The sequence below is a fragment of the Labeo rohita genome, unplaced genomic scaffold (genome assembly GCF_022985175.1).
Source record: "Labeo rohita strain BAU-BD-2019 unplaced genomic scaffold, IGBB_LRoh.1.0 scaffold_80, whole genome shotgun sequence".
Lineage (NCBI taxonomy): Eukaryota > Metazoa > Chordata > Actinopteri > Cypriniformes > Cyprinidae > Labeo > Labeo rohita.
Window position 1 is genome coordinate 591299 of NW_026129744.1, and position 27910 is coordinate 619208.

A 27910-nucleotide genomic window follows, 5' to 3' on the forward strand; every position below is an offset into this window, starting at 1 on the left:
CAGAACTAGACAAGACGAGCATTTGAGGTTAAAAAGTATATATATTGTTTTTTTTTTTTTTTTTTTTAATAACCGATCATTTTGTTAGATAAGACCCTTCTTTCCTCGGCTGTGATTGTTTAGAGTCCTTTGAAGCTGCATTTTGGAAGTTCAAATTTGGGGGCACCATAGAAGTCCATTATATGGAGAGAAATCCTGAAATGTTTTCCTCAAAAAACATAATTTCTTTAAGACTGTATGAACTGATTTTTTATTAGGATATGGTACTGTACATTTTGTACAATTTTTAATGTTTTTTTTTTTTTTTTTTTTTTTTTTGTATTTGTAGTTATTTCTCCCCATAAAAGATGCATGTTTAAAAAATATGCATTTGAATTAAATTTAGTTACAATATATTCCTGTGTTGTTATCTGTTTAATGATTTATCGTGCCTTTATTTGGAATTTTCTTCAGAATGTGATTAACTACAGAAGGAAATTAACAGAATACAGGAAACAGAATTTTATTTTATTTTTTTATGTTATTTATTTATTTTTGCTTTTATACTGATTATTCTTGACTCCTATAAATAATAATTGTCACTTGCATATTATTTACACTGCAATTAGGTTTATTTTATGTTTTTCTTAATCCTAAATGTGACCCTGGACCACAAAACCAGTGTTAAGTCGCTGGGGTATTTTTGTAGCACAAAAATACATTGTTAGAAAATTATAATTATAATTATAATTATAGATTTTTCTTTTATGCTAAAAATCATTAAGAAATTAAGTAAAGATCATGTTCTGTGAAGATATTTTGTGAAATTCCTACTATAAATATATCAAAACTTAATTTTTGATTAGTAATATGCATTATTAAGAATTTCATTTGGACAACTTTAAAGGTTGATTTTCTAACTATTTTCTTAAGTTTTTTTGCACCTTCAGATTCCATATATTCAAATACTCGTATCTCGGTCAAATATAGTCATATCCTTACGAACCATACATTAATGGAAAGCTTATTTATTCAGCTTTCAGATGATCTCAATCTGATCTCATTTTAAAAAACTGACCATTATGACTGGTTTTGTGGTCCAGGGTCACAAATGTTTTTGTTGTGATCAGTGTATGACAGGGTGTTTTGACTAGTGCAAGTGGCATTAAACCAGGCTTGATACATCCAAGTTATGGACTATTAATAAAACTTTTGTTCCTTTTTTTAGAGGTTGATAAACACTCATAACTGTCCAGTGATTTATGAATATTATACTGATTTATGAATATTATATCTCCTTTTGTACAATTATATAGGTTTAATTATGATACCTTGGTTCACACTTTGAGGTGAAGGGTCTCACAGGTCCTTACAGTCACAGTAAAGACACAGATTACCCCGAATTTAAAATTCTTTCGTCATTCATTTTCAAGTTGTTCTGATTTTTTTTTTCTTCTGTTGAAAACAAACAAACAAATAAATAAACAAAAAAATAAACATTCTTCCAAATATTTTCTTTTGTTTTCAGCCAGGGCCATTTCTGACCATTTTGGTGCTCTAGGCCACTGGTTCTTAATTCCATTCCTGAGGTACCACTGATCTGTGCATTTTGTATGTCTCCCTTATTTAACAGCTCGTTAGGAGGGTGCTCCATGAACTGAACTGACAGTGTCAGAAAAGAGAGACAGTCAAAATGTGCCCCAAGACTGGAATTGAGAACAACTGAGGCAAGATAGTTATCATACTCCACTCCACTGTAAAATATTAGTGTGTATCTTTCTTTCTTTTGTTATATTATTTCAGATTGTTTTATATATTATATTATATTATATTATATTGTCTAACTATATAGCATTTAATTAAATGTAAACTCTTGGAGATTCTTTTTGGGCCACTTATTTGTTGCAGGATCAAACATATTTATGACTCTTGATCAGGCTGCCTCTGACATGATACTTGCAATAGCCAGTAAGAGTGAGTGAGCTACCGGATGTTGCGTGTTTCTATAGCTGAAACGTTCTTTCTATGTTGTTTTCACTGTACAATAGAACATGCACAACAAAAACAAGCTTACAACATAGATTGTCCTCCATGTGTTTTTCTTATCTAGTCACATTTGAACTTGTGAGTCTCTGTGAGATGTCGTTTCACTGTGAAATCGTGTAGCACCCTCACCACCTGATGAGGGGAGATGTAAATAGTTAAGAAAACGCAAGACACAGAGCTGCTGCTTCACGATCTGAGTCTCTGTATTTTCTTGTGTGCATGAACATTAAAAGCATGGCAACACATTTTATCAAGTTTTTTTCCATTTCAGCATAACCAGAACATGAGTGACATGAGAATATTATAACTGCATGAAATACATTTTTAACAGGCATGTGCATTGTACCTTCCCTTAAAATGTCCTTTCAAACATATCAACTGTACAGCTGTTCCAACACTTAATGCACCTTTTAACACATTTTAAATATGTTTTTAGTGTTTTTAAAGATTTCAGAAAACTTATAACAATAATATTTATAACAATATACACTTTTTACATTCGTTTTAGTGTACTCACATAATGTAAACACAACTTAATGGACTGTTACAATCGATTTTATGCACACATTCTAGTTTATTTACTCTTCAGGATGTCATCTGCATTTTTTAAATACAAGAAGGTATATGAAACTCTATTTAATTAACTCTTTAACTTTTAGAACACACATCTGTAACTGATATACTGTGTCTGTCACACCACAAATATATATTATATTGGTATTTCACTCGAATACATTAGATCGTAGTCACAAAGGATGAGAACACGCTGTCTCCATCATTAGCATGGAATGTGTGATCAGCACACGCAGTGCAGAGGCTGAACTCGATACAAACGGTTAAACATCCAAAAACAATGACACTTTCACCCTTTAAAGGACAACATTTGCATCTCTGGTAACTTTAACAGATTACGAATGCATTCTTTTTACATTTACTCGGATTTCATACCTGATGAGGGGAGATGTAAATAGTTAAGAAAACGCAAGATACGGAGCTGCTGCTTCACGATCAGAGTCTCTATATTTTCTGAGCAGCGCGCCCCCTCCCCAAACAGGTGAACACCTCCCAAGGGAAACCAATCAAGAAATCAGTGTATCACTCAAGGCTGAGCAGGGAACATTAATCGTCACAGATAAGACGCTATACTTTGCATTTGAAAAAAAAAATACATTTCACTTGTTTCCAGTTCACTGTTCCTCTGATATAATTTACTGACATTTTTCCCTTAATTTCCCACATTTATTTATTTATTTATGGAACCACCACAATCGCTCCTACAATCAACAAGTGTGTGGTCTCGCGGTCCAGTTGAATAGTGTTCAGAGAATTATAAGGTTAAAAATAGGTTGAAACTGTCTTCATGTCTGTGGTCTCCCATGGTTTTAAAATGGGTTAAGATTTGAGGATTGAGTGTCCCATGCTAAAGTCTATGGGAGTGTCGCAACTCTGTTTTTCAGAATCAGCAAAATCCAATAATGAATTAATGAATGAATGAATGATCGCATTTATATAGCGCTTTCATTGTGTATTGCTATATAGCCAAAGCACTTTACAATCATGTGGGGGGGATCTCTCCTCAACCACCACCAGTGCGCTCACCACACACCAGCTACAGGTGGAGAGGAGAGAGAGTGATAGAGCCAGTTCAGTGAATGGGGATTGTTAGGAGGCCATGAATGACAAAGGCCAGAGGTGGGAATCTGGCCAGGACACCGAGGATACACCCCTACTCTTTAGGAGATGTGCCATGGGATTTTTAATGACCACAAAGAGTCAGGACCTTGGTTTAACGTCTCATCCGAATAACGGTGCTCAACCTCTTATTCATATGTATTGATTTTGTTTGATATTAGTACACAAACCAATTTTATTACATTATATGCAAAATATGATGAGACCATTGCAACTGACCCACCTTTACAAGTACTCAGTCATGCACCATCTGTGAGCCAGTGGCTTCGCTTCTCCTCTCCTTCTCTCCTCCTTTCAAGCACCAGGTCAAGGCTTGGCTACATCTTTCAACTATACAGGGGTTGGTGGCTACAGTCGGTCATCAGATGGGCACCTTCCTTGGTGTTTCACAGATTTAAGGCCATGACATCTCTGGAGGGTTCGACAGCAGATCCAGCATCCTGAATCTACCCCTGCTGACCACCACCCAGCTCTATGTTGTTGTTCATCCTTCAACAGGTTGGCTCTGCCACCGCACCTTCTTCCTTGCCTGTTTTACCCCATCCACCAACTGAGACAAGATCTTATCATGACGCCACCGAAATTTCCCGTCTGCCAAACTTGACTGGCATGCTGAGATGACATGGTCAAGGTTGGCTTGCTTTCCACATAATGTGCAGCTGATGCTATCCGCCATCCCCCAAATATGGAGGTTTGATGGAGTAGGCAGGACACTGTAGACAGAACACATCAAGAATTTTATCCGACGTCCTTCCATGGTCCAAATATCCTGCCATATCAGAGCCCTTTCTTGTACGCCCTCCCACCTTGTCCAGCTGCCCTGTTTTTTTCAAGGCTACAGCCTTGACATGCTGTGTTTCCTCCTCTGACTTGCGGACCTCCCTCTGTACCATGCTGCGGTGTTCCTTTGGGTCGGCTTTGCTCCACCTCATTCTGGTGAAGCAACCCAGTCCAAGCCTGCCCTGAGCTACTGTCCCAAAGATGTCAGCATGCTGCAGTCGATCCCCAGCCTACATCAGTGCTCTGCCGGCTGACCATTTACAACCTGTCCTGACCACAATGCCTGCCTGGCATACTCTTTCGCCATTACTATCTTGCAGCATCATGGCCTGGTGTGTCTTTGTCACTTTATACTCTTCGAGCATAGATGTCACTGGCAGCTGCAGCTTACTGCCTGTGCTGTACAGGCCGATGGAGCAGAAGCTTCTTGGGACCACCAGCCACCTCCTTAAATAGGTGTTAATCTTCCTCTCCAATCCCTCAACAGTCGATACAGGTACCTCATACACAAGCAGAGGCCAGAGCAGTCTAGGAACTTCCCCATGTTGGTAACCCCAGGCCTTATATTTTCCAAGTAGGCCACTCTTCTCTAAGGATCCAGGTGTCTGCTCCCTCACACTCTGCTTATCATTAAAATCTGCCCTACACCACTTCCCCAAGCTCTTCACTGGTCTCTCTTAAACCACTGGGATGATGGTATCTTTGCTTCTAAAGCAGCACTGGTCCTGAATACGCCCATACGCTTTTGTTAAATCCAGCCACAGAACTGCCAAGTCGCCACTGTTCTTCTTCGCATCTTCGATGGACTTAGTGATTATGCTGGTATGCTTAAGACAGCCCGCTACCCCTAGAACTCCCCCCCCTTTTGGACGGACATGTCTATGTTCCCGTTGTCCATCATAAAGGAGGTCAGCCTCTTCACCAGAATCCCAAGAAAAAATCTTGCCTTTGACATTGAGGACTGATATGGTACGGAATTGCTTGATCCCTGTAGAATTTTCTTCCTTAGGGATAAAGCATCCCTCAGCAACCAGCCAACTGTCCGCAAGGAAGTCCTTCTTCCATGCCACTCTCAGTAGTTTCCATAGTCACCTCCTGATCCATTAAATATATTTTGAATAAAACATGTCTTGGGTTTTTTTAAACTTTGCAGTTACTATATTTTGCATTTGAATGTGTGCACCAGTCTTCTATCTGAGTAAAAGAATCTGGGGTCAGTGATTTATTTTGAAATTGTATAGGTTTGTAGTATATGGACATATGGTATTAGTTTTACTTTTGCAGCTCTTGAAAGAGTCTTAAAATTGACTTTATAACTATGCAGATCCCCTGTATGCAACAGACATGCTTCTTTTCATTTTACTGCGCAGTATGAAGTAGTGGGATTTTTGCTGTAGCTTGTGAAGATGTGATTCTGCTCTGTCCAGACAAACTCCACATTATCGCTGTGGACATGAGAGTGAAGTGGTCTAGACTAGATCAGAAAGACTCACTAGTGCATCTCTGTGAGAATCATGAAGAAAGATCAGATTCAGTCCTACAGAATCATCAAGAACCACAGAAAGGAAATGCATCACTCAAACTTTCAACAGCCCAAATATTTGATGAAGGACTTTATAAGTGTTTTATTCAGTCCAAATCCTGGAATGATAACACCACTGTTAATGACAAAGTTGAAGGTGAGTAAACCAGTGAAAGCTAACATTTAAGTTTAGTCATGATGCATTTGATTAAGATGTGGAAAGAAGCCCTATAGAGTAAGATGACCTCTTACCTTTAATTTTATCTCGACCACAGATGGTGGCAAAAATCAATTCAGCATATATTTTTTTTCACCGTCTTGCCTCGTTTGTTTTTTATTATATTGTTTCATTCACTCACTGAATTTTGTTGATGTTGGTCTGTAGGACATCCTCCACTGATCACTGCAGATGAGTTTGATCATTCAGGAGGGCTTCATTTACAGTGTGAATCTGAAGTTTGGTATCCTGAACCTGATCTTGAGTGGCTGGACAGTGAAAGAGTCTGACTGAGTTCAGAAACTACAGAGACACACAGAAACACAAATGGATTCAGTGTGAAACACACCATCACTGTACATCACAGTGACAAGATTCACTGCAGAGTCAAACTGAGACATCACGTGCTGGAGACACTGATTTTCACCACAAGTAAGAACTGACACTTGTTGTTTGTTTGTCGTTATTATGTTTTCATTGTGTTGCAGTAAGAAGATTTAATGATCATTAGCTTAATTAATTACATTATGGGTAACACTTTACAATATATGGGTGCACTAATATGCATTAAATAATGCTTAATTAATTCACAGATAATCATGAGTTTATGTTGAAGAACTAAACCATTTATTAATTATTACTGCATCAACAACAAATGAACATTCTATACCAGTGGTTCTCAACCGGTGGGGCGCGCGGACACTCTTGCGGGGGGGGCGCGAGTAGGCTACAGGATGGGAGCAAAAAAAACAGAAAAAAAAAAAAAAATGCAAATTCGTGATCTTTGTTTGGATTCATCGGATCTATTTTCGCTGCTAAAATAGACCAAAACAGTCATTATTTCATCAAAAATATAAGTGACTTAATATTATTAACTTGTTTGTTGAACTGTCATATGAAATCAGTGTCACATTTTCAATCGTGAGGTGAAATTAAGTGATGGTCAATTGTCAGCTCTCTTGGTCGTCAGGTCGTGTGATGTATGTTGCTGAACTGTATTCAAATGTTATAAATATAAAAACACCACATTTTGAAATTTAACTGCAGTATGTCAATTTAGTTTATTTGTGTGTGCTGCGCTCATAGACTTTAGAAAACGGCGCTCATTTGTTTGATCAGTGATGCGCGGGTTGATCCAAAATGAGCGGGTGCTTGCGGTCACCCGCGGTTACCCGCAGTTACGAGTCATCCAAAAATATTTTTAATGATATTCGGGTCGCGGCGGTCGGGTCGTTTGAAATAAAGATTCCAATTAAACCTTTGTAATTTATAGGAAATATTCAAGCAATAATATATAAATTATCTCATGTATATCCTTGTTTAAAACCAGGGATTAAAAACGAATTCCAAGTAAAAACGGTATTTTTCTTTACATTTCCAGAGAGCGAAACGAACGAAATTAAACATTACTTAATAAATTCAAGGCATAATTTCCTTATTCATTTGATACAACTATTATAGCTATACAACTAATATATAAAAAATAATATTATTTTGTCATATTCGTGATTCCTGAATTTATATATGAAAACTTCGTTTTGAAGTGTATTCGTTAAGTTTGTATAAGAAAATTCTTTAGCCTATTGAGTTGATTTAATATTCTTGATAATTTTTAGAAGAAGTTAAAAGTTAAGAAAAAAGGAATTAGCTTGTAATCTATATATTTAGGGCTATAGGCTAATATTTTTCTTAACTTTTATTACACTGTAGATCGAAATAAAATAATTCTTGATCATATTTAACATCGGAGAATCACTGATATAATTTAGAGTACTTCGAAAACGAAACTATTTAAATCTGTATAAAGGAAAGACAAAATAAATCACAAGAACAATCTGTATTTTTTATTTTTCTTGTAATCAAGAACATTTCTTTTGACAAAATATCCTAATTAATACCGAATGATTTTTGACAGTGAACGCATCTCCACCGCGGGGTTGGGGGGGGCAACTGCAATGAACCAGCTTTGGGGGGCCCAGCTTGCAAAAGGTTGAGAACCCCTGTTCTATACGATTCATACATTAAGTAATCAATAAATTGTTATTAATTAAATGTGTCACAATATATTAATTCCCTAATAACATATTATATTGACTAAAGGTGTAAATTCATATGTTAATTATCAAAATGGTCAAAGCTATGTACTTTCACTTTCAGTTGTCTGCTTTAATTAATCATTAGCTAACGATTTGCAAAGGTGTCATTATGTTATGACTTTACTTGTTGAGGCACAGGACTATTAACTAATTGTTAAGCAATATGTCATTGTGGTTAAGGATTTTGAATTAGTTAGTCTTTCATAGGGAGGCTTGAGGGCCTGATAGCCTAATACTGCTGCAGAACAGTACTCCAGGGAACCGAGTACTCAGCATGATGGACCCCTAAAGTGGGGGTAGTACTGAACATGCTTAATACAGCGCCATCTGTTTAAAATAAAGTTCAACATAAACATTTACTATTTAAATACCAATAAAGTGGGGGTATATGGGTCATTCCTGAGATTCAGTACTTTTTATTATTTAATTGTGTAATGGACAAAGTGGGATTGGGTTAAAAAGGATTTTACACAGAACGTGCTCCATTTTCTTTATAATTGCTTTCCTTTCCCACTGAACTATAGAGTCGACAGTCCAACAAAGATATCTATACCACAATTAGTTCTAACAATACGCAACCACTTTATATCGACATACAAAAAGGAGTTCAAAACCGCCGAGGTGTATTGTTGCTGCAAATTTAAACTGGACAAAGCGTTGATGCGCTATCGCACCCAAGGGACCATCTGACAGTTCCACCAACTAGGTTAAAACCTCCAATGTATTTTAATTAAAACAACTTTTAACGTTTAAAATAAGACACTGTCAAAATTGTAAAGCTTGTATTGCTCATAGTGATGTACTACCAGTGATATTTTGCCAATACCTCCCCCTTCATATATGTGACCCTGGACCACAAAACCAGTCTTAAGTCGCTGGGGTATATTTGTAGCAATAGCCAAAAATACATTGTATGGGTCAAAATTATTGATTTTTCTTTTATGCCAAAAATCATTAGGAAATTAAGTAAAGATCATGTTCAATGAAGATATTTTGTAAAATTCTGTAAATATATGAAAACTTAATTTTTGATTAGTAATATACCTTGTTAAGAACTTTATTTGGACAAATTTAAAGACAATTTTCTCAACATTTAGATTTTTTTGTATACTCAGATTCCGGATTTTCAAATAGTTGTATCTCGACCAAATATTGTCCTATCCTAACCCTTATTTTTTCAGCTTTCAGATGATGTATAAATCTCAATTTTGAAAAACTGACTGGTTTTGTGATCCTGGGTCACATACGTACAGAACATAATTATTTACATATAAAACATCCCTGGTAAGTTTTTTTTTTTTTTTTTTTTTTTTTTTTTTTTTTTTTATCTAGTATGTTGCTAGAGACAACGCTCATTTACTACAGGTTAGATTTTGCCAATATCTCTCTTACGGTATGTATAGAACACAAATATCTTTTTTAAAAACTACACTAATTCACCAAAAGTGTTTTTTTTTTTTTTTTCCTTTTTGTAGTACATTGGTAGTTACACAACTGACTTCATGTGACATTTTGAAAATTTTGACAAAAAAAAAAAAAAAAAAAAAAAAAATCTGTAATACCCCAAAAGGGGTTGTTCCAGTTCCAAAGTTTGTCTTATAAAATATTGATGTACTTCACCTATAGTAAATCAGTCTAGTCACTAGCAATGTATTTCAACCTACAGTTGGCCTACATTTATTAATAACCTACAGTTATTCCTTAAGAATAATTATTTTAATTATTTACTACAGTTTAAACTGTAGTAAGTCCGTTTTGCCACTAGTAACATACAACATTTGGAACACGAAAAAACCCATTTTGGTGAATTACTGTATTTTGTAGGGAAAGTATTGTCTAAGACAAGTTATTGGCAGTATACATTTGTCACGGGCGTCGTGTGCGGGAATGAGGAGGAGGAACGAGGAGATCCGGAACATACACTTTTATTTAAATAATCCACAAATGGAACAGGAACGAACAGGAACAGCAGGGAATCCACACGCACGAAAAGACATTAAGACAATACAAGAACTGACCAAGACACGGTGTACACAACCAAACTTATATACACAGACTTAGGGATGGGAATTGTTAAGGTTTTAACGGTATTACTACTTCTATTCTATTGATACCACTTATCGATTCGGTACTTTAATGGTACTCTTATCGGTACTTTTTGTTGTGTTTTTTAATTAAAAAAACGAAACAAATTGAGAACAGAAATAACACTGCATTTTTTTTTAAATGTAAAATAATTATCTATAGCTTAGCAAACACCAATGTTTCAGCAAATATCTATTACACAAACAAAACCAATGATTGTAAAACAAATAAATAAACATAATTTTCTTGTAAATTAATATACAATGATTTAAAGGAACATAGTTGGAGCATGCAGGAAGGCTGCAAAAGAACTAGCAGCTTTTAACCATTCTTCTGGAGAAAAATCAACATACTGGCCTTTTCTGGCAGAAGTCGGGACCTCTCTTGGCTTATTGTGCTCCCTACAGTTAAAAATACCCTCTCACTAGGGGTGGAGAAGGCTTGAGCTCACAGGTAACTTGTTGCAATGTTTGTGAGGAGTGGCAGTTCATCTCTCTTCTCCCACCACCACATCACTGGATCTTCAGCCATTGGAATGGGAGGCAAGCTTTTGTAGCGTTCAACCTCTAAGTCAACCTGATCACTGAGGGTGAGGGACAGGTTTTTCTTTTTTTCTCTTTCCTCAACTCCCTGTCCTCCTCTGAGAATAGCTCCTCTAAGGCACTCCTTTTTATGTGCAATGGAACAATGGTCTCCTCCATTTTCTCATCTTCTCCTTCTGATTCCTCCTTTTCCTGGTGCTCTGTGTCTGTCATCTCAACTGAGAGCCCTGTTGTTGGTCTCACATTGGACTCAATGGCTTTCCTCCTCAGCCTGTCCCAAGTTTCATCACTTACTGACCTCCCTTTGAATCTGGGGTCCATTGCTGTAGCCTCATGCAGGAAGGCTTGGATGTCATCATTTTGATAGCGCTGGGAGAGGTTCTCCCACACCTTCTCTTTGATCGATGCTACAAACATTGTATCTTCATCCTTCATAGTAAAATGCTCTTCTAGTTTTTGAAGGATGGGTATGATCTGTCCACAGGTGGCATTTTTCTCACATGACACACACAGTGTGGATGTATAGAGGACTCTGATGAGCTGGACAAACTCCTCAAACATGCTTTTTTGTTTCAAAGACTTATCTATTTTTTCATCCACAGGAGAACTTCCACTTAAGATTACCCAAATGTAACAGATCATTTCAAATAATAAGGCTGTGACCACTACAGGTGCTGGTCATATAGTTAGAATATCTTCAAAAAGTTGATTTATTTCACTAATTCCATTCAAGAAGTGAAACTTGTATAAATGTATACATTCATTCCACACAGACTGATATATTTCAAGTGTTTATTTCTTTTCATTTTGATGATTATAACTGACAACTAATGAAAACCCCAAATTCAGTATCTCAGAAAATTAGAATATTACTTAAGACCAATACAAAGAAAGGATTTTTAGAAATCTTGGCCAACTGAAAAGTATGAACATGAAAAGTATGAGTATGTACAGCACTCAATACTTAGTTGGGGCTCCATATGCCTGAATTACTGCAGCAATGCGGCGTGGCATGGAGTCGATCAGTCTGTGGCACTGCTCAGGTGTTATGAGAGCCCAGGTTGCTCTGATAGTGGCCTTCAGCTCTTCTGCATTGTTGGGTCTGGCATATCGCATCTTCCTCTTCACAATACCCCATAGATTTTCTATGCGGTTAAGGTCAGGCGAGTTTGCTGGCCAATTAAGAACAGGAATACCATGGTCCTTAAACCAGGTACTGGTAGCTTTGGCACTGTGTCCTGTTGGAAAATGAAATCTGCATCTCCATAAAGTTGGTCAGCAGCAGGACTCATGAAGTGCTCTAAAATGTCCAGGTATACAGCTGCGTTGACCTTGGACCTCAGAAAACACAGTGGACCAACACCAGCAGATGACATGGCACCCCAAACCATCACTGACTGTGGAAACTTTACACACTGAAAAAAGTTTTTCAAGCAGTTCCTCATCCAATTAATAATTTGTCTTTCAATTCAGTTTACAATTTTTTGTTTTATTTTTCAAATAATATATTTTTAGTTCAAAACATTGTTAAATATAAATATTTTTAATTGAGAGCTTAACTAAAACATTTTTGTTTTGACGAATGTAAAATATCAAGGTTAAGTTAATTAACTTAAATTAAAATTATTAATTCATCTCGTGACCACGCCTCACACACACTGGTGCTATGAATCGGTTACCGACGCCATTTCTGCCACTGTGAGAGTTCAAGGAGCTTTGGATGAGAAGGTGGAAATTTTGTTTTAGATAGTTCTGTGGACGTTCTTTTCCGCTATTTACATTGTATCGTTCTTTCTTTCCCACGAAAAAAACTGTTTGTGTTCGGCAAAAAATTGTTGTTTGTTTAAATGATGGGACATTCTCCGTTAGCTAGTTGGTTTTCTCACTGGCCTGCAGCGGACAGACCCGCGCTTGAACACCGGACCAGCGAGTAAACGTGACGTTTTTTTTCGCCTATTCCTTTTTTTCACACGAAGTTGTTTGTGAGGAATGTAAACTGGTTTTACTCATACCGCAGCCGCGATTTCAGCGGAGGAGAGACAATGGTGGAGCTAATATGGTGAGTGCAATACTTTACAACGTTTATTTGAGACATGGCTATTGTTTGAAAGAGTACGTTTAAGTTAATTAACGATATAAATACAAAAACGGATGAATATACTTCTGTTCTATCTAGGCTGAGAGCCTTCTTGATGACTGTCTTTGTTTTGGAGGGAACAAGAAATAGAAGAGATGCTCTGGAAGTGTAAGTATGATCCACATAACTGTTATAAGAGAGCACAGCTGTGTTAAACATTATACCCCCGTTTTCACAGACAAGACTTAAGGCTAGTCTCAGACTAAAATGCATGTTCAAGTGGTCTTAACTGAAAATATATTTACTGACACATCTTAAAATATGGCAGCGCCATTGTCTTGTCTCAAGATGCACACCAGTAAAGTTTTTAAGGCCTTTTTATAAAAGTTATTTAAATATCCTAATTTAACTAAGGCATAGTCCTGACTTAAGCTAAGCCCTGTCTGTGAAACATGCATTAAACAACACAAATATATTGCTGTTTGCCATGGTGTATCGATTTGATCTATGATCGACATAAGGGCTGACATTATTTTTACTTACTAAATCTGGATCAATTTAATGAGATTGCGTGAACTTAAATTGTCGTTTATGAAACGCTTTAGTCCTGATCGATTTGTTAGGTTATTTCAAGTCAGGTTTTGGACTTTTATCCCTGCTTTTCTTAGCGTCTTTTATGAAACAGCCCCCTGTTCTGACTCTGAGGATGATCACTTTATTGACTAGCACACTGCACAATTAAATGCAAACCATTAAGTCAGATGCCCTTATAAAGACTAACTTGCTCTTTTACGAACTTTTGCTCTTCACAGAAAAGTTGTCAATGACAAGCCTGACATCACCCAGATGATAATTCAAAGGCCAGCTCTTTTTACAGTAAACCAGGTATGTAGGTGCATTCATCCCATGTTGCAATCTCCATAATTACAAGATTCTAACTTGGGAAAAGCGTTCATGTCTTTGTAGAACTCATAATTATTCATAATGTCTTTGTCAATCTGTTTCCTCCTCTTTTAGGATGCAGCTGACAAGACAGACTCCAGTACGAATCCTCAGCGTTGATCAAGAAAGTCCACAGCTCAAAACCCATCTAGAGTGGAAATCATCTTGGAAGAAAATTTTGTAATGGATGGACTGACCGATCTCAGGCCTTCTGTGTCCATTGTTTTCAGACTGATTTATGCCCTGCACCTGGACTAAGTGTATGAAAAGCACTTTATATTTTATTCAGCAGGTAATGCTCAACCTCAGAAAAGGTGAGTTAGCACCTAAAATTCAGTACTGCCAAAATTGTGAACTGAGAGTAGAATAAAACCATAAAAAGTTTGTTAAACTAATGTTTTCATGTTTTATGTGGAAATGTTTCAGAAAAACATTGTGTTTTTAAATTAACATTTGGAATTGAATTAAAATAAAAACAGAATATCGTATATCGCTTTGTTTTATTTTTCTTAATTTTATAGTTTAACAAATTGGAATAGTAAAACAACTGATGTAGATGTAGTAAAAATGCTTTCATTCAACTAATTAAAAATTTTTAGGGTAATGGTTCACATCTATATTTTATAATTTTAGCCAATGAAAAATAAATAACTTGCCCTAAACAATATTTTCTATGTCCATGAAAACTGTTTTTTTAAAACTTGACGCAAAGTATATTTTTCTTGTTGAACAAAGTAAATTAATTTAAATTCTTTTTTTTGTTTAGATCAAAATAATATTGTTTAGAACAAGTTATTTATTTTTCATTGGCTAAAATTATAAAATATAGATGTGAACCATTACCCTAAAATTTTTTATTTATGTGAATGAAAATATTTTTACAGTGCACTGGACCTCAAGCAACGTGGATTCTGTGCCTCTCCTCTCTTCCTCCAGACTCTGGGACCCTGATTTCCAAAGGAAATGCAAAAATTTACTTTCATCAGAGAACATAACTTTGGACCACTCAGCAGCAGTCCAGTCCTTTTTGCCTTTAGCCCAGACGAGACGCTTCTGACGCTGTCTGTTGTTCAAGAGTGGTTTGACACAAGGAATGCGACAGCTGAAACCCATGTCTTGCATACGTCTGTGTGTAGTGGTTCTTGAAGCACTGACCCCAGCTGCAGTCCACTCTTTGTGAATCTCCCCCCACATTTTTGAGTGGGTTTTGTTTCACAATTCTCTTTCAGGGTGTGGTTATCCCTATTGCTTGTACACTTTTTTTCTACCACATCTTTTCCTTCTCTTCGCCTCTCTATTAATGTGCTTGGACACAGAGCTCTGTGAACAGCCAGACTCTTTTGCAATGACCTTTTGTGTCTTGCCCTCCTTGTGCAAGGTGTCAGTGGTCATCCTTTGGACAACTGTCAAATCAGCAGTCTTCCCCATGATTGTGCAGCCTTCAGAACTAGACTGAGAGACCTTTTAAAGGCCTTTGCAGGTGTTTTGAGTTAATTAGCTGATTAGAGTGTGGCACCAGGTGTCTTCAATACTGAACCTTTTCACAATATTCTAATTTTCTGAGATACTGAATTTGGGGTTTTCATTAGTTGTCAGTTATAATCATCAAAATTAAAAGAAATAATCACTTGAAATATATCAGTCTGTGTGGAATGAATGTATGCATTATACAAGTTTCACTTCTTGAATGGAATTAGTGAAATAAATCAACTTTTGAAGATATTCTAATTCTATGACCAGCACCTGTACAACAAAAGTTGCTCCTCCCTGTTCTTAAACTCTAAGGAGGGTGTAACACTAGTGTGATTGGAGAAACTGTGTAATCACCTGATGTTCACTGATATGATAGACTAAACCGAAACCAGAAATGATCTCCATATGATCTCCAATTTTTTCGTGCTCTTGGGAGCAGTAAATGTTAAGTTTAAGGTCATGGAAGACTTGAGAAACACACCTGAAAAAGTAAGTCTACATAGATCATGGTTACACAGATTTTCTAAATGTATGTTTTCTGTGTAATGTAAAGAAAACACATGCATGTTAACTCTTTTTTTTTTTTTTTTTTTTTCTTTTCAGCATCCATGTCCTTCAAAGATGAAGTTAATTTGTTTGACCCTCCTGATTATTAGTGGAATTACTTACTCAAGATCAGGTAATTATTTGTACTGAAGTTTGTGTTCATGTGTAAAAGAAAGAGGAAGAGAGAGGTATAATAAGTAACTTATATAAGGGACAATGTACATTCAGCAGGTCATAGTCCAACTGAGGATTCATTATTCAGAAATATTTTAACACTGAATGCCAAGATTGACTGATCAGAATAAAATATTAAAAAAAAAAAAAAAACGTAATAATTAATCAAATCCATATCAGGGTAAACAGGTAGTGTTTTATGAGTAGTTGTGTAGATGTGTAGTTTAATAGAGTGAATGAATCCTCAGCTAAACAGATGCAGAGCTGAGGATTGTGTGGGGAAACATCAGATGCTGCTTTACATGGAAACGTTTTTAGGAAAAATGTGTGTATTGTGTGTAAAAAATGTGTGTAAAAATGTCTTGTATTGTTTCTGGTGCAGGATTATCACATCAGATATTTCTTATAATGAAGATGAGAATTCTTAAGTGTACTGAAACTGTACTAAATCTGTAGAACATACAAACTGTCTGCTGCTTCAAATTTACAGGGAGAGTTCATTATTCCTTAAAATTTCTTTTCATATCATTTCAAAGCTGTATTTCTCTCTGGAACATATAAGGAGATGTTAGACAGAATGTTTACTCTATTTTTTCTATTTTGCATGAAATGGAAGCATATAGTGACAAGGTCCTGACTAAAGCCAAAAAATACCATAAAAGTATCAGAAGATAGCTTTTTGTAAGGAACAGACCAAAATTCAGTTGTCAGTATAATTTCACTATTGCCCTAAAGTCATATATGATGTGTTGTAAGAACTTTACATTTGTGAATCAGTGATGAGTGGTATTACTGACATTAAACCTGACATAACACTCACTGAGGCATCAAGTTATGGACCATTTTTATCATTTTTTTGTCCTTATGGAAGGTGACAGGCCTTTGTGAATGTCCAGCAATGTATAAACATTATGCTACATATCTCTTTTAGTAGCATGACAGTCATATAAGTTTGGAACAGCACGAGGGTGCACTGCCTTCAGCGAACAGTGTTGTGCCCACAGGTAGAGGCTTCTTGGCAGCTTGTAAAGACGGCATGACTTGAGTCCCCCTTGATGGTTTATGAAGGCTACTATAGTTAAGTTGTCCGAACAGACCAGGATGATGCAGCCATGGGTAGTTCTGAGACTGAGAGCTGCATGTGCAGCAGGCCCAGTGTTATTATTAAAGAGGCAGCTGCCATTAGGCCTAGTTGTGTCTGAAATGTCTTGAGGGAAAGTAAGTTCCTGACCTTGAACAACGGCATAAGCTTTTGAATTTTCAGAGAGTGTATCATAAACCAGAGGTGGGGGCAAGTCACACATGTTCAAGTCTCAAGCAAGACTCAAGTCCCTACCATCAAGTCTCAAGCAAGTCCAAGTCACAGAGCAAAAAATCAAGCAAGTCAAGTCGAGTTGAGTCCTGCTAAAGATCAAGTCAAGTCACAGTACCAAACAGGAACAAGTATATTTTACTTTTGCTACAACCCTGTTTGTTTATCCTCAGAAATGAACTTTATCAATTATACATTTGAAATAACAGTAGTTTAAATATAACATTTTCAATACAGATATATGAAATGAAGATGCTACTTTTAATTATGAAATTTAAAACAATAAAATCACAAATTCGTTCAAATCCTCTGATTCGTTCAGTATACGTTTTCAGTGTGTTCAGAGATGCATAATAGTTTTGCTGTGGTTTTATAACTGCTGGCAGCCGTGCTGAGATCCTGGAAATATTACTTAAAATTATTTGTTATAAATCAGGCCGAATTACATTTTTTAAAGTGGTCATCAGATGCTAAGTTCACTTTTACATGTTGTTTGAGCATTAATGTGTGTTGGCAGTGTATGTACAAATCTACCCTATAATGATAAAAATCCATGTATTGGTTTTTTAATTAATCTGTAAAAATAATATCCCCTTTTTCAAATCAAGCCGTTCTCAGATGCCTGTCGTTGTGGCGTCACACCCACAGAGGCCGCTCCCATGATAGTTGATTGACATGAGCATTTTACCTCAGATCAGCTGTAACAGTCCGTCCTCTTTGTTTCGATGCCAGAGCAGGAATGTAAGTTAGACAAGAATATCTCCGATTGAGCGATTGAGGTGTTGTGTTGCTGGATGTAATAATGAACACAGTGGTCGTCATTTACTCCCGACATCTGAGCTGCTGAAGATGCAGTAGATTTGTTTGTGAAGGGAATGCGCCTCCCGATCTACATATATCAGTCTATGTTTGTGCAAATCATTCATGATCCAGCTTCACTTACAGCAGAAGTGAGCATAATGTTTTTTTATGAATCTTTGCGTTCGTCTTTTCTAATAATGTGCTAGTTAGCAAGTTTAGCGGCTAAACGCAGCTAAAGTAAACAGAATCGTCACTCCACAGAGAGAAGAGAGGGGCGGGCGAGCTGAGCTCATTTGCATTTAAAGCAGCCTCGACCAGAATGAGATGATTTTTGCAGAGCTGATTTTGGAAAGGTAAAAGGGTGTTGTTTTCCACAACCATTGAGAATTTTTAACCAAAGTATATTATAGACTTTTCATTAAGACCCTTAATTATATTAACTTGTGGAAAATGGGCATCCGATGACCCCTTTAAACCCTGGTGTGCTGACAATTACATTAATATCAACCTTACAAACTACAAATGAATTAGCAAGAAACAGAAAAACACACTGCTCTTTGAAAATTGCATTTGTTTTTCCAGGTAATATAATTTTGCACAATACTTTACATTTATTTTTATCATGTATTTATTTATTTATTTATTTATTTATTGTAATGTTTTATTTACTATTTTTTATTAGGGAAGCACCCATTTTGATTGGCCGATTGACCAAATTTCTATGGAGTGAATGTATAATATATATCAAACAAATTCCGGAGTTTTGCAAATAAACACAATCTGCTTTGCAAAGAAAAACTCAACTTTCAAACAAACACACAGTGATTTTCAAATACAAAACTCTGAGAGAAAATGCAGAGGTATGGACAAATATATGTATTGTGTGTTACAACTGTTTCATGAGAAAGCTTAATTTTCTCACAAATGCGTGCAGGCAAATTTTCCCACAAATGCAATTGAGCAACTTCCTTTCCCAAAAACAACAGATAACGCTGTCAGTCAATTTGCATTAGTCTCCTGAGACCCGAAACACCCGTTTAACTTTTCAGGAAATACAGCGGACCAACATGAGTGGGGAACTGAGTTTCTGTCTTACTATATCTAAAATTAACCATTGAGATGTTTTCACAAAGCGACCTTACACTGTAAAAAACAATTTGTTGAGTCAAAAAAAATTTGTAACCTGGCTGCCTTAAATTTTTAAGTTCAGTAAACTCAAAAATAGTTTATTCAACTAGAAATGTTAAATTGTACTAAGTGACAACTTAGATATTTGAGTTGAATCAACTTAAAATTTTAAGGCAGCTGGGTTACTTACCCATCCGTTAAGTTCAGCAAACACAAATATCTAAGTTGTTACTTAGTACAACTTAACATTTTAAGTTGACTAAACTTATTTTAGTTGACTGAACTTAAAACATTAAGGCAGCAGGGTAACAAATTACTTTAAGCTGACTCAACAAATTGTGCTTTTTATTTTTTACAGTGTATACTTGTAATGCCAAGCCAGCAGAGGGAGCCATCACCCGAATACTGACTGCGCGCTCCCTCTGCTGCTTCTACACTCACTTCCTGTTTGGGACTACTTAAGCTGTGACCATGTGCTCTCTCATCGCGAAGTATTGCCAGTTTACCTGCCTTACCAAGCGTTTCCTGATTATTCTGATTTGTTTGCACGTGTATGATTCTGCCTCGTTCTCTGACTACCGATTTCTTGGATTTCCCCGTTTGGATTGTTTGACTGTGTGGACTGATATTTAGGTTTGACTTTATTGCCTGGTTTTCTCACTACAATTTACGGATTACCCTTGGACTGTCGAAAGAGTGGACTGCTTTCTGGTTATCGATCCTTTGCCTGGTTACACGTGTATGTTTGCTGTTGTTTGCAATAAACTTCCGCATATGGATTCTAACGCCGCCTCAGCATCTCCGTTACAATACTACAATGTCAGTGAAATTCACAATTTCTGTGAAGGTGTTAACATGATTGATTAGTTCAAAAATCAGTAGTGACATGGCTAAACATTTAACTATGCAGGCTTTCCCTATAAAAACTGATCCATTCTCCATACTTCTTATCCTTTGTCGGATCGCGGGATATATACATATGTTAATACAATTGTTCAACATTCAAAACAACGCAGGAGTATAATAATAATATGTCCAAATATATTGTAATACTAAAATGCAAATGTATTATGGATAGCGACAACTGTGTACCAACAATAAAAGCGTTTTGAATTTTATTGTTACATTAGGTCAAGATTTATTGTCATTCTGCTATATATGTTGAGACATAGCCTAAAGTGGAGAGAAATATATTATAAAGTATAAGTATAAAACTACACATAGACAAACTAGCAGGCTAATCTATTAGCCTTTATACAAATAATCTACTATAATCAAACTAGTTTAAGTTCAGGTGAGCTTTTTTGTGATTCAGCAATGTATTGTTAGCCTGACAATAGCCTGTTTGGAAAAATCCACCTAAAAATATGTAGCTTCTTATATATATCCGAGCAACATTTTAACTGATGAAGGCTACTGTCAGGAATTATATTAGTGGCTCTTGAAAAAAAAATGTGAACATTCGTCATCTGAGTCACTCCGAGAAGAGTCCTTGCTATCCAGTGTGTGTCTTCACACGTGTAGACATTTTAGTATTACAATATATTGTGACATGATATATTGTTATTATACTCCTGTGTTGTTTTGAATGTTGAACAATTGTATAAACATATGTATATATTCTATATCTGTAACGTGGGGTTGTTTTGGTGTTTTGTTCATGTTCTTGTTTTTGTCTTTTATTTTGTAGTTTGATGTCATGCTGTTTGTGTCTTGCTTCCCTTGCCCTCATGTACTCCTGCTATTGGTTCCCTTGTTCAATGTGTCATGTTCTCATTGGTTGTTCTAGTCTGTTTGCCCATTGGTTTGTTCATGTCATGTGACCTTCTATGTTTGGTGTATATATAGCCCTCATGTTGACATTGTCTCTTGTCGTGTATTAACGTAATATTGTTCCTGCTGTTGGTGAGTCATTGTTTATGTTCATGCTGTTTCCATTCATGCAAAGTCTGTTTCAGTGAAGTCATCATTTGGATTTATGTTTGTTTTGATATCACATTTTGGATTACAATAAAGCTGCACTTGGGTTCTTTTCTTTCAACTCATCTCCAGTGGATCATTTACCGTTACAATATCCCGCGGTCCAACAGAGGATTTGGAGAATGGATCAGTTTTTATAGGGAAAAACATCCTAGTTACGTATTTAGCCATGTCTCTTTTTTTTTTTTTTTTTTTTTTGAAATCAATCATATTAACAACTTTTCCTTATTGGGAATTTCACTGACATTGCAGTATAGGGTCTCAGGAGACTAGTGTACATGGACCGACAGAGCCATGTGCTGTTTTTTGGAAAAGGAAGTTGCTCAATTGCATTTGTGAGAAAATCTGCCTGCACGCATTTGTGAGAAAATCAAGGCAAGTTTCCCCATAAAAAGGCAACACAGTTGTAACACACAATACATATATAGTCCATACCACTGCATTTTCTCTCAGAGTTTTGTATTTGTGAATCACTTTGCGTTTGTTTGAAAGTTGCATTTTTTTTTTTTCTTTACAAAGCAGATTGTTTATTTGCAAAATGCTGTTTGATGAATATTGGCACAGAATTCACTCCATATAATTCTGATACTTTATTTTTTCTTTAAGGACATTTCTATGTTTATTTATTCTATAGCAGGCCAGTTTGGTCTTAAAATGTGTAGCCATTAGATTAGAGGCAACCACTCCATTTTAATTACAATCCAAACAAAGATGCTAAACATACGAGTATGAGTTGTTGTTGTTGTTGTTTATTTTGTTTTGTTTTTTTTTTTATTTAAATTACATTGTATAAGTTTATGCTTTAGAGCAAAAAAATCCAGATTTTAACTTTTTGAACCTGATTTTAACTTTTTGAAATCATTCTATAACACCTGCACAAAACACACAGACTGAATGACAATGCAAATTCATTCTCTGCCATTAGTTGGTGCTTAGGTTTCCTTGGTTACTGCTGTAAACAAAACAGCACTGCATTTATAGTCTGTCCACAAGTTTTCTACACCCCATGAGGCCTTGCGTCAAAAGTAGGAGCGTCTTCCATTCTGAAGTAAACAAGTGGGACGTAACACTCATTCATTCAACAGTTGAAAGTAGTGATGGGCAAATGAAGCCTCTTAAAGCACATTTTCCTCAAAAAATTCAGAAAAAGATTCAAAACTTTGAGTGTGTCAAAAACAGCGCGATCTGGTGGTTAGTAAAAAAAATAAAGCAGCCAAAAACCTGTGAAAGAAAAAATTGTGGAACAAGCTTTCACCACACATGCTACAGATCGACTCATGTTATGTGCATAAATATAAGTCTAACTGTGTGTGTGTGTGTGTGTGTGTTTGTTTGTTGAACTTCTGTCTCTGATAAATTCATTTACCCATTACACTGTGACATTAAATGCTAGAACGAATATGATGTAATAGAAGAATAATTAAGTGCATATGGCAAATATTTAATTTTCCTGATATAATTTGTATTTTTCATATTACTTGTATGACTGGGTATTTAAAAATATAAATAAGTAAGATCTTGGGGTGAATCATGCACGGGACTGGAGAGAAAGTGAGGCTTCATTTGTCACTGGTTTCGTGATTTCTGTTAACAACAGAAGCCTCACTAGTTAACAGTCATTTAAGATTTAGCGATCCAAACTTGCTAACGATGTGGGAGAGCAGCTTCAAACAGCACATGTTGTCCCTGAGCACAGTAACGACATCTCTCATAAATGTTTGCAACTTTACAATGTAAACAATGATTCGAAAAACACTTTACACTTTCACTTTATAATACCATTGGTACTACTACTGCCACCTCACCAAAAATTGTACCCATGTTCTTTTTTCCAGTAGCGCCCCTCTGAAACAGGTGGATGCTGTTCTCTTTGCTTCAGTATTTAGCATGTGCCTGTGTTAACTTCCTGTTTACAGAATATTTCCACACAAGTTGCATTTTAAAATGGCTGCAGAGTAGTTTGTTTGCAAGTCTGGAATAGAAATCAGCTAAAATAAAACTAAAAAACAGAATAGAAAGACAGTATACTGGTTAGCTACCCCTTTAAATGCAAATCTCAAAAGTAGTCTGTGATGGGGGGCTATCTGGATATAAAAGTATGCATCTTTAGATACATTGATAAAAACCAATCCCCTGTGCAAATTTGTGAGAGGATTTGTTGTCAGAGTTAACATCCTAAATGGCCATCCCATCAGGCCTGGTTCAGTTTTCTTAAATCGAGGATGGGCCTAAAGCCACCATCCTTCTTTGGAACAAGGAAGTAGCGGCTATAAAACGGTGACTCACTATGGGCTGACCACAAAACAAGGAGGTCTGCAAGTGATTTGTAATGAATAGCCTTGTTTGATTGTTTCCAAGACCCATTATGACACACCTGGAATGGTGGCTTCAAGTGGTGAGGGGTTGGAGTGCTTCAAGAGGTAGGAAGGCGAGAAACTGATGTTCATGCTGTTACAAAGAAGAGAAGTGTTCTTCTCGGAAGGGTGTTTGTTATGTTTTGATTACCTAAAACACTGTTAAACTGCGTGGATGCACACATTTAGTGGAGCAAACCCAGCACCCAGAACTGAATAAGGGGTTGGAAGGCAAACACAAGACACTTCAAGATTAGCCAGATAGCACTGGGGAGAACCACCACTGTCAGCTGAGACCGCCATCAGTATCATAATTTACTGCTGAGGCACTTCTGCAGTGAGCAGGAATGAATCTTCTTTGTCTTTGTGTTCTCTTTCTTCTGTGGAGTCAGCAAGGAGATGATCTTCACACTGCAGGAGAAAGATTTTGATGGAATGGCATTCAACACTGATTTATATATGCAGATGGCCCAGTCTATTTGGGTACACTGAAATGCTATTTGTCTGTGCAGGTGGACAGATGTAATTCAATCAGGCTTCAGCATTTCTGTGAAAATAAGTTTCCCCAATGCTTTAATAACTGACACAATGCCAGTGAACTGTATCAAAACCTTGATTTTGCACCTGCTTTTTTTCTCTTATAACAGAACAGTATGATGTGGTGGGACCTGTAGATCCTGTTCTTGCTGTACCTGGTGAAGATGTGATTCTGCCCTGTTCAGTCAAACCCAACACCAGTGTTGTGGACATGAGAGTGGAGTGGTTTAGACAAGATCTGAAAGACTCATTAGTGCATCTCTATGAGGATCATGAAGACAGAAACACAGATCAGATTGAGTCCTACAGAGGGAGAACAAAACTGAATCATCAAGAACTACAGAGAGGAAATGCATCCCTCAAACTCTCATCACTCCGAATCTCTGATGAAGGAAGTTATAAGTGTTTTATTCAGTCCAAATCCTGGTATGATGAAGCCACTGTTGATGTCTATGTTGAAGGTGAGAAAAAAAACATTTAAGACATGAGTTTAGACATCAAGCTTTGGTGTAGTGAAGACTGGGATGATTGTAACATGGGGTCAGTTGTAATGGGGTCTATAAGGTCATAGAAATACCGGGCCCTATCATACCTGGCACAGTGCAAGTGTTTTTTGCTAGTTTCAGCCTGACACAGTTATCATTTTCATGTCCTGCGCCAGGCAGTTTAAATAGCAAATGCATTTGCATCCATTTGTGCACCCATGGGTGTACTGGTCTGAAAACAAACCGTATTGTTGGCGTATTGCTATTTTGAGGCAACTGAAATAGACTGTGCCAATGACCAACTAAAACCTGGTCTAAAAAACTGCATTTTTTTTGTTGTTGTTGTTGTTATTTAAAGAGCGTGTTAGTAATATGCGCCTATAGTCAGGTGCACAATGCACATACACTCTGCTTATTAAACACATGGAAGTGCAACACAAACATACCAAATATTACAAATTAAAGGATTACAATGTAAAAGATTATTATTAATCTTAGTTAATAATATTAGTAATAATCTACTAGATCAGATTAATAATCTTAGTTTTTTGGGGGGTGGGATGAGATGCGGCCCACAAATGACCCCCTAACCCCCGACCCCCTCCCCTCCCCCTTAAAGCCCCATTAAGCGGCAAAGCGACACTATCCCATACATTTCCATGGAGAGCTGGCAATTTCCGGCGACAAGCATGACATCGAGCTACAGCGACCGTTGGCGATTGGATGGGGTGTGTCCAGTGACGTAACAAAGTTCAGAATTCCACAACTTTATGCAAATGAAGAGCAACTTTTGGGAGCGACAGCCAATAGGAAAGAAGACTGTAAAGCTCATGTGATCGTTCTCCTCTCTCACCCATAGATAAACATACTCAATGAAAAAACGTAGGCTCTGCTTCACATTCGTTTTTTGTTTGTATGTACAGATTTAATTTATATTTATACTACATTATATTTAGCCTTTTGCCTCCAAAATATTTGTATTTAGCAGCAAGAAACCTGTAGTGAGAACGCCCACTAGCAACATCGTTGCCAGCCACTGGCAATATGCGGCGACAGAAGTCGCTGCTAGTGTGAACGCAGCATTAGGCACAGACCCTGCTCTCTGGAGAAGCATTCAGTCTTTGTTCTTGCAAATTGTAAATAGGAAAGGAAAGGACAGGAAAGGATGTGATGTGTGGCCAAGTATGGTAACCCATACTCTGAATTTGTGCTCTGCATTTAACCCATCCAAGTGAACACACACAGTAGTGAGAAGTGATCAAACATGCACACACACACTGTGAACACACACCCGGAGCAGTGGGCAGCCATACTGCTATCGCTGCGGCGCCCGGGAGCAGTTGGGGGATCGGTGCCTTGCTCAAGGGACTCACCTCAGTCGTGGTATTGAGGGTGGAGAGAGCGCTGGTTATTCACTCCCACCACCTTCAATCCCTGTCGATCCCGCAACCTTTCAGTTACAAGCCAGACTCCCTAACCGTTAGGCCATGGCTGCCCCCCCATGTAAACAGCAAGCGCGACTGGCTCTTAAAGGGAATGGGAGATGAGACTCTGATTGGTTGCACCTGCGCAGTGCACTTTAGACCATTCACTTAGATCAGAATTAGCTTTATTCGCCAAGTGTGCGCAAACACACGAGGAATTTGTTGTGGTTTTTTAAGGTGCTCCTGGTACATACATACATACATACAACATTTAAATAAAATAAAAACTTAAAAATAAATAATAATGTATGAATCTGTAACAGATGATTTATATACAGATTTGTGCATTATTTTCTCTATATACAGCTATATAAATAAGAGATGTGCATGAGTATTTACATAACAATACTACAGAAAGAGACAATAATTAGAAATGGAGAAAGAAAAACAGAAATGAATTGTAGAACCCAGGTAATGATTCATGTTTATCTGTTTAAGCTGGAGATGGTATTTGGGGTAAAGCTGTTTTTATGTCTAGATGTTTTAGTGCTCTGGGATCTGTAGCGTCTGCCTGAGGGGAGAAGTGCAAACAGGTTGTGTCCGGGGTGAGAAAGGTCTTGCATGATGTTTCCTGCCTGTTTCTTCACTCTGGAGATGTATAAGTCCTGAAGGTTGGGCAGGTGCACACCAATGATTCTTTCTGCTGTCCTAACAGTCCGTTGCAGTCTTCTTATATCTGATATACTGGCTGCCCCAAACCAGACAGTTATAGAAGAGCACAGAACTCAATGACAGCAGAGTAAAACTGTGTCATCAGTGCCTGTGGTAGATTGAATCTTTTCATTTGACAAAGAATGTACAACCTCTGCTGGGCTTTTTTCACAATTGAGTCAATGTGAATGTCTCAATTCAGGTCCTGGGAGATGTTTCCAGATTCGTCGCCATCCCGGATGAGACCGATGACTGTAGTGTCATCTGCAAACTTCAGAAGTTTGACAGAAGGGTCTTTAGAGGTGCAGTCATTTGTGTAGAGAGAGAGGAGCAGTGGGGAGAAAACGCAGCCCTGGGGAGCTCCAGTGCTGATGGTGCGGGTGCTGGATGTGAGTTTTCCCAGCCTCACTAGCTGCTGCCTATCTGTCAGGAAGCTGGTGATCCACTGACAGATGGAGGTGGGTACAGAGAGCTGTGACAGTTTATTGTGAAAGATATCTGGAATGATGGTGTTGAAAGCAGAGCTGAAGTCCACAAACAAGATCCTTGCATAGGTCCCTGGTTTGTCCAGATGTTGAAGGATGTAGTCCAATCCCATATTGACTGCATCATCCACAGACCTGTTTGCTCGGAAAGCAAACTGCAGGGGGTCCAGCAAGGGTCCAGTAATGTCCTTCAAGTTGGCCAACACCAGTCTGTCAAATGACTTCATGACCACAGATGTTAAAGCAACAGGTCTGTAGTCATTAAGTCCTGTGGTTTTTGGTTTCTTGGGTACAGGGATGATGGTAGAACATTTGAAGCAGGATGGGACTATACACAGCTCCAGGGATCTGTTGAAGATCAATGTGAAGATAGATGATAGCTGAACAGCACAGGTTTTGAGGCAGGCTGGAGAGACACCGTCTGGGCCTTTGGCTTTCCTTATCTTCTGCTTCCTGAAGACTTTGCAAACATCACCTTCACAGATCTTAAGGGCAGGTTGAGAAACAGTAGGGGGGATGGAG

General features: G+C 37.3%; 1 protein-coding gene across 2 annotated transcripts in view; it reads left to right on the top strand.

The window, feature by feature from the left end:
* Window positions 1-15834: 15834 nt before the first annotated feature.
* The window catches only part of LOC127162007 (myelin-oligodendrocyte glycoprotein), a 34322-nt gene continuing 22246 nt past the window's right edge, over window positions 15835-27910 (top strand). For both annotated transcript variants that reach the window (XM_051104780.1, XM_051104781.1), the window contains exons 1-3: window positions 15835-15940; window positions 16055-16130; window positions 24394-24744. In XM_051104780.1, coding sequence (XP_050960737.1) covers window positions 15857-15940; window positions 16055-16130; window positions 24394-24744 — 511 coding nt within the window. In that variant the 5' untranslated portion in view covers window positions 15835-15856. The remainder of the gene's footprint in view (window positions 15941-16054; window positions 16131-24393; window positions 24745-27910) is intronic.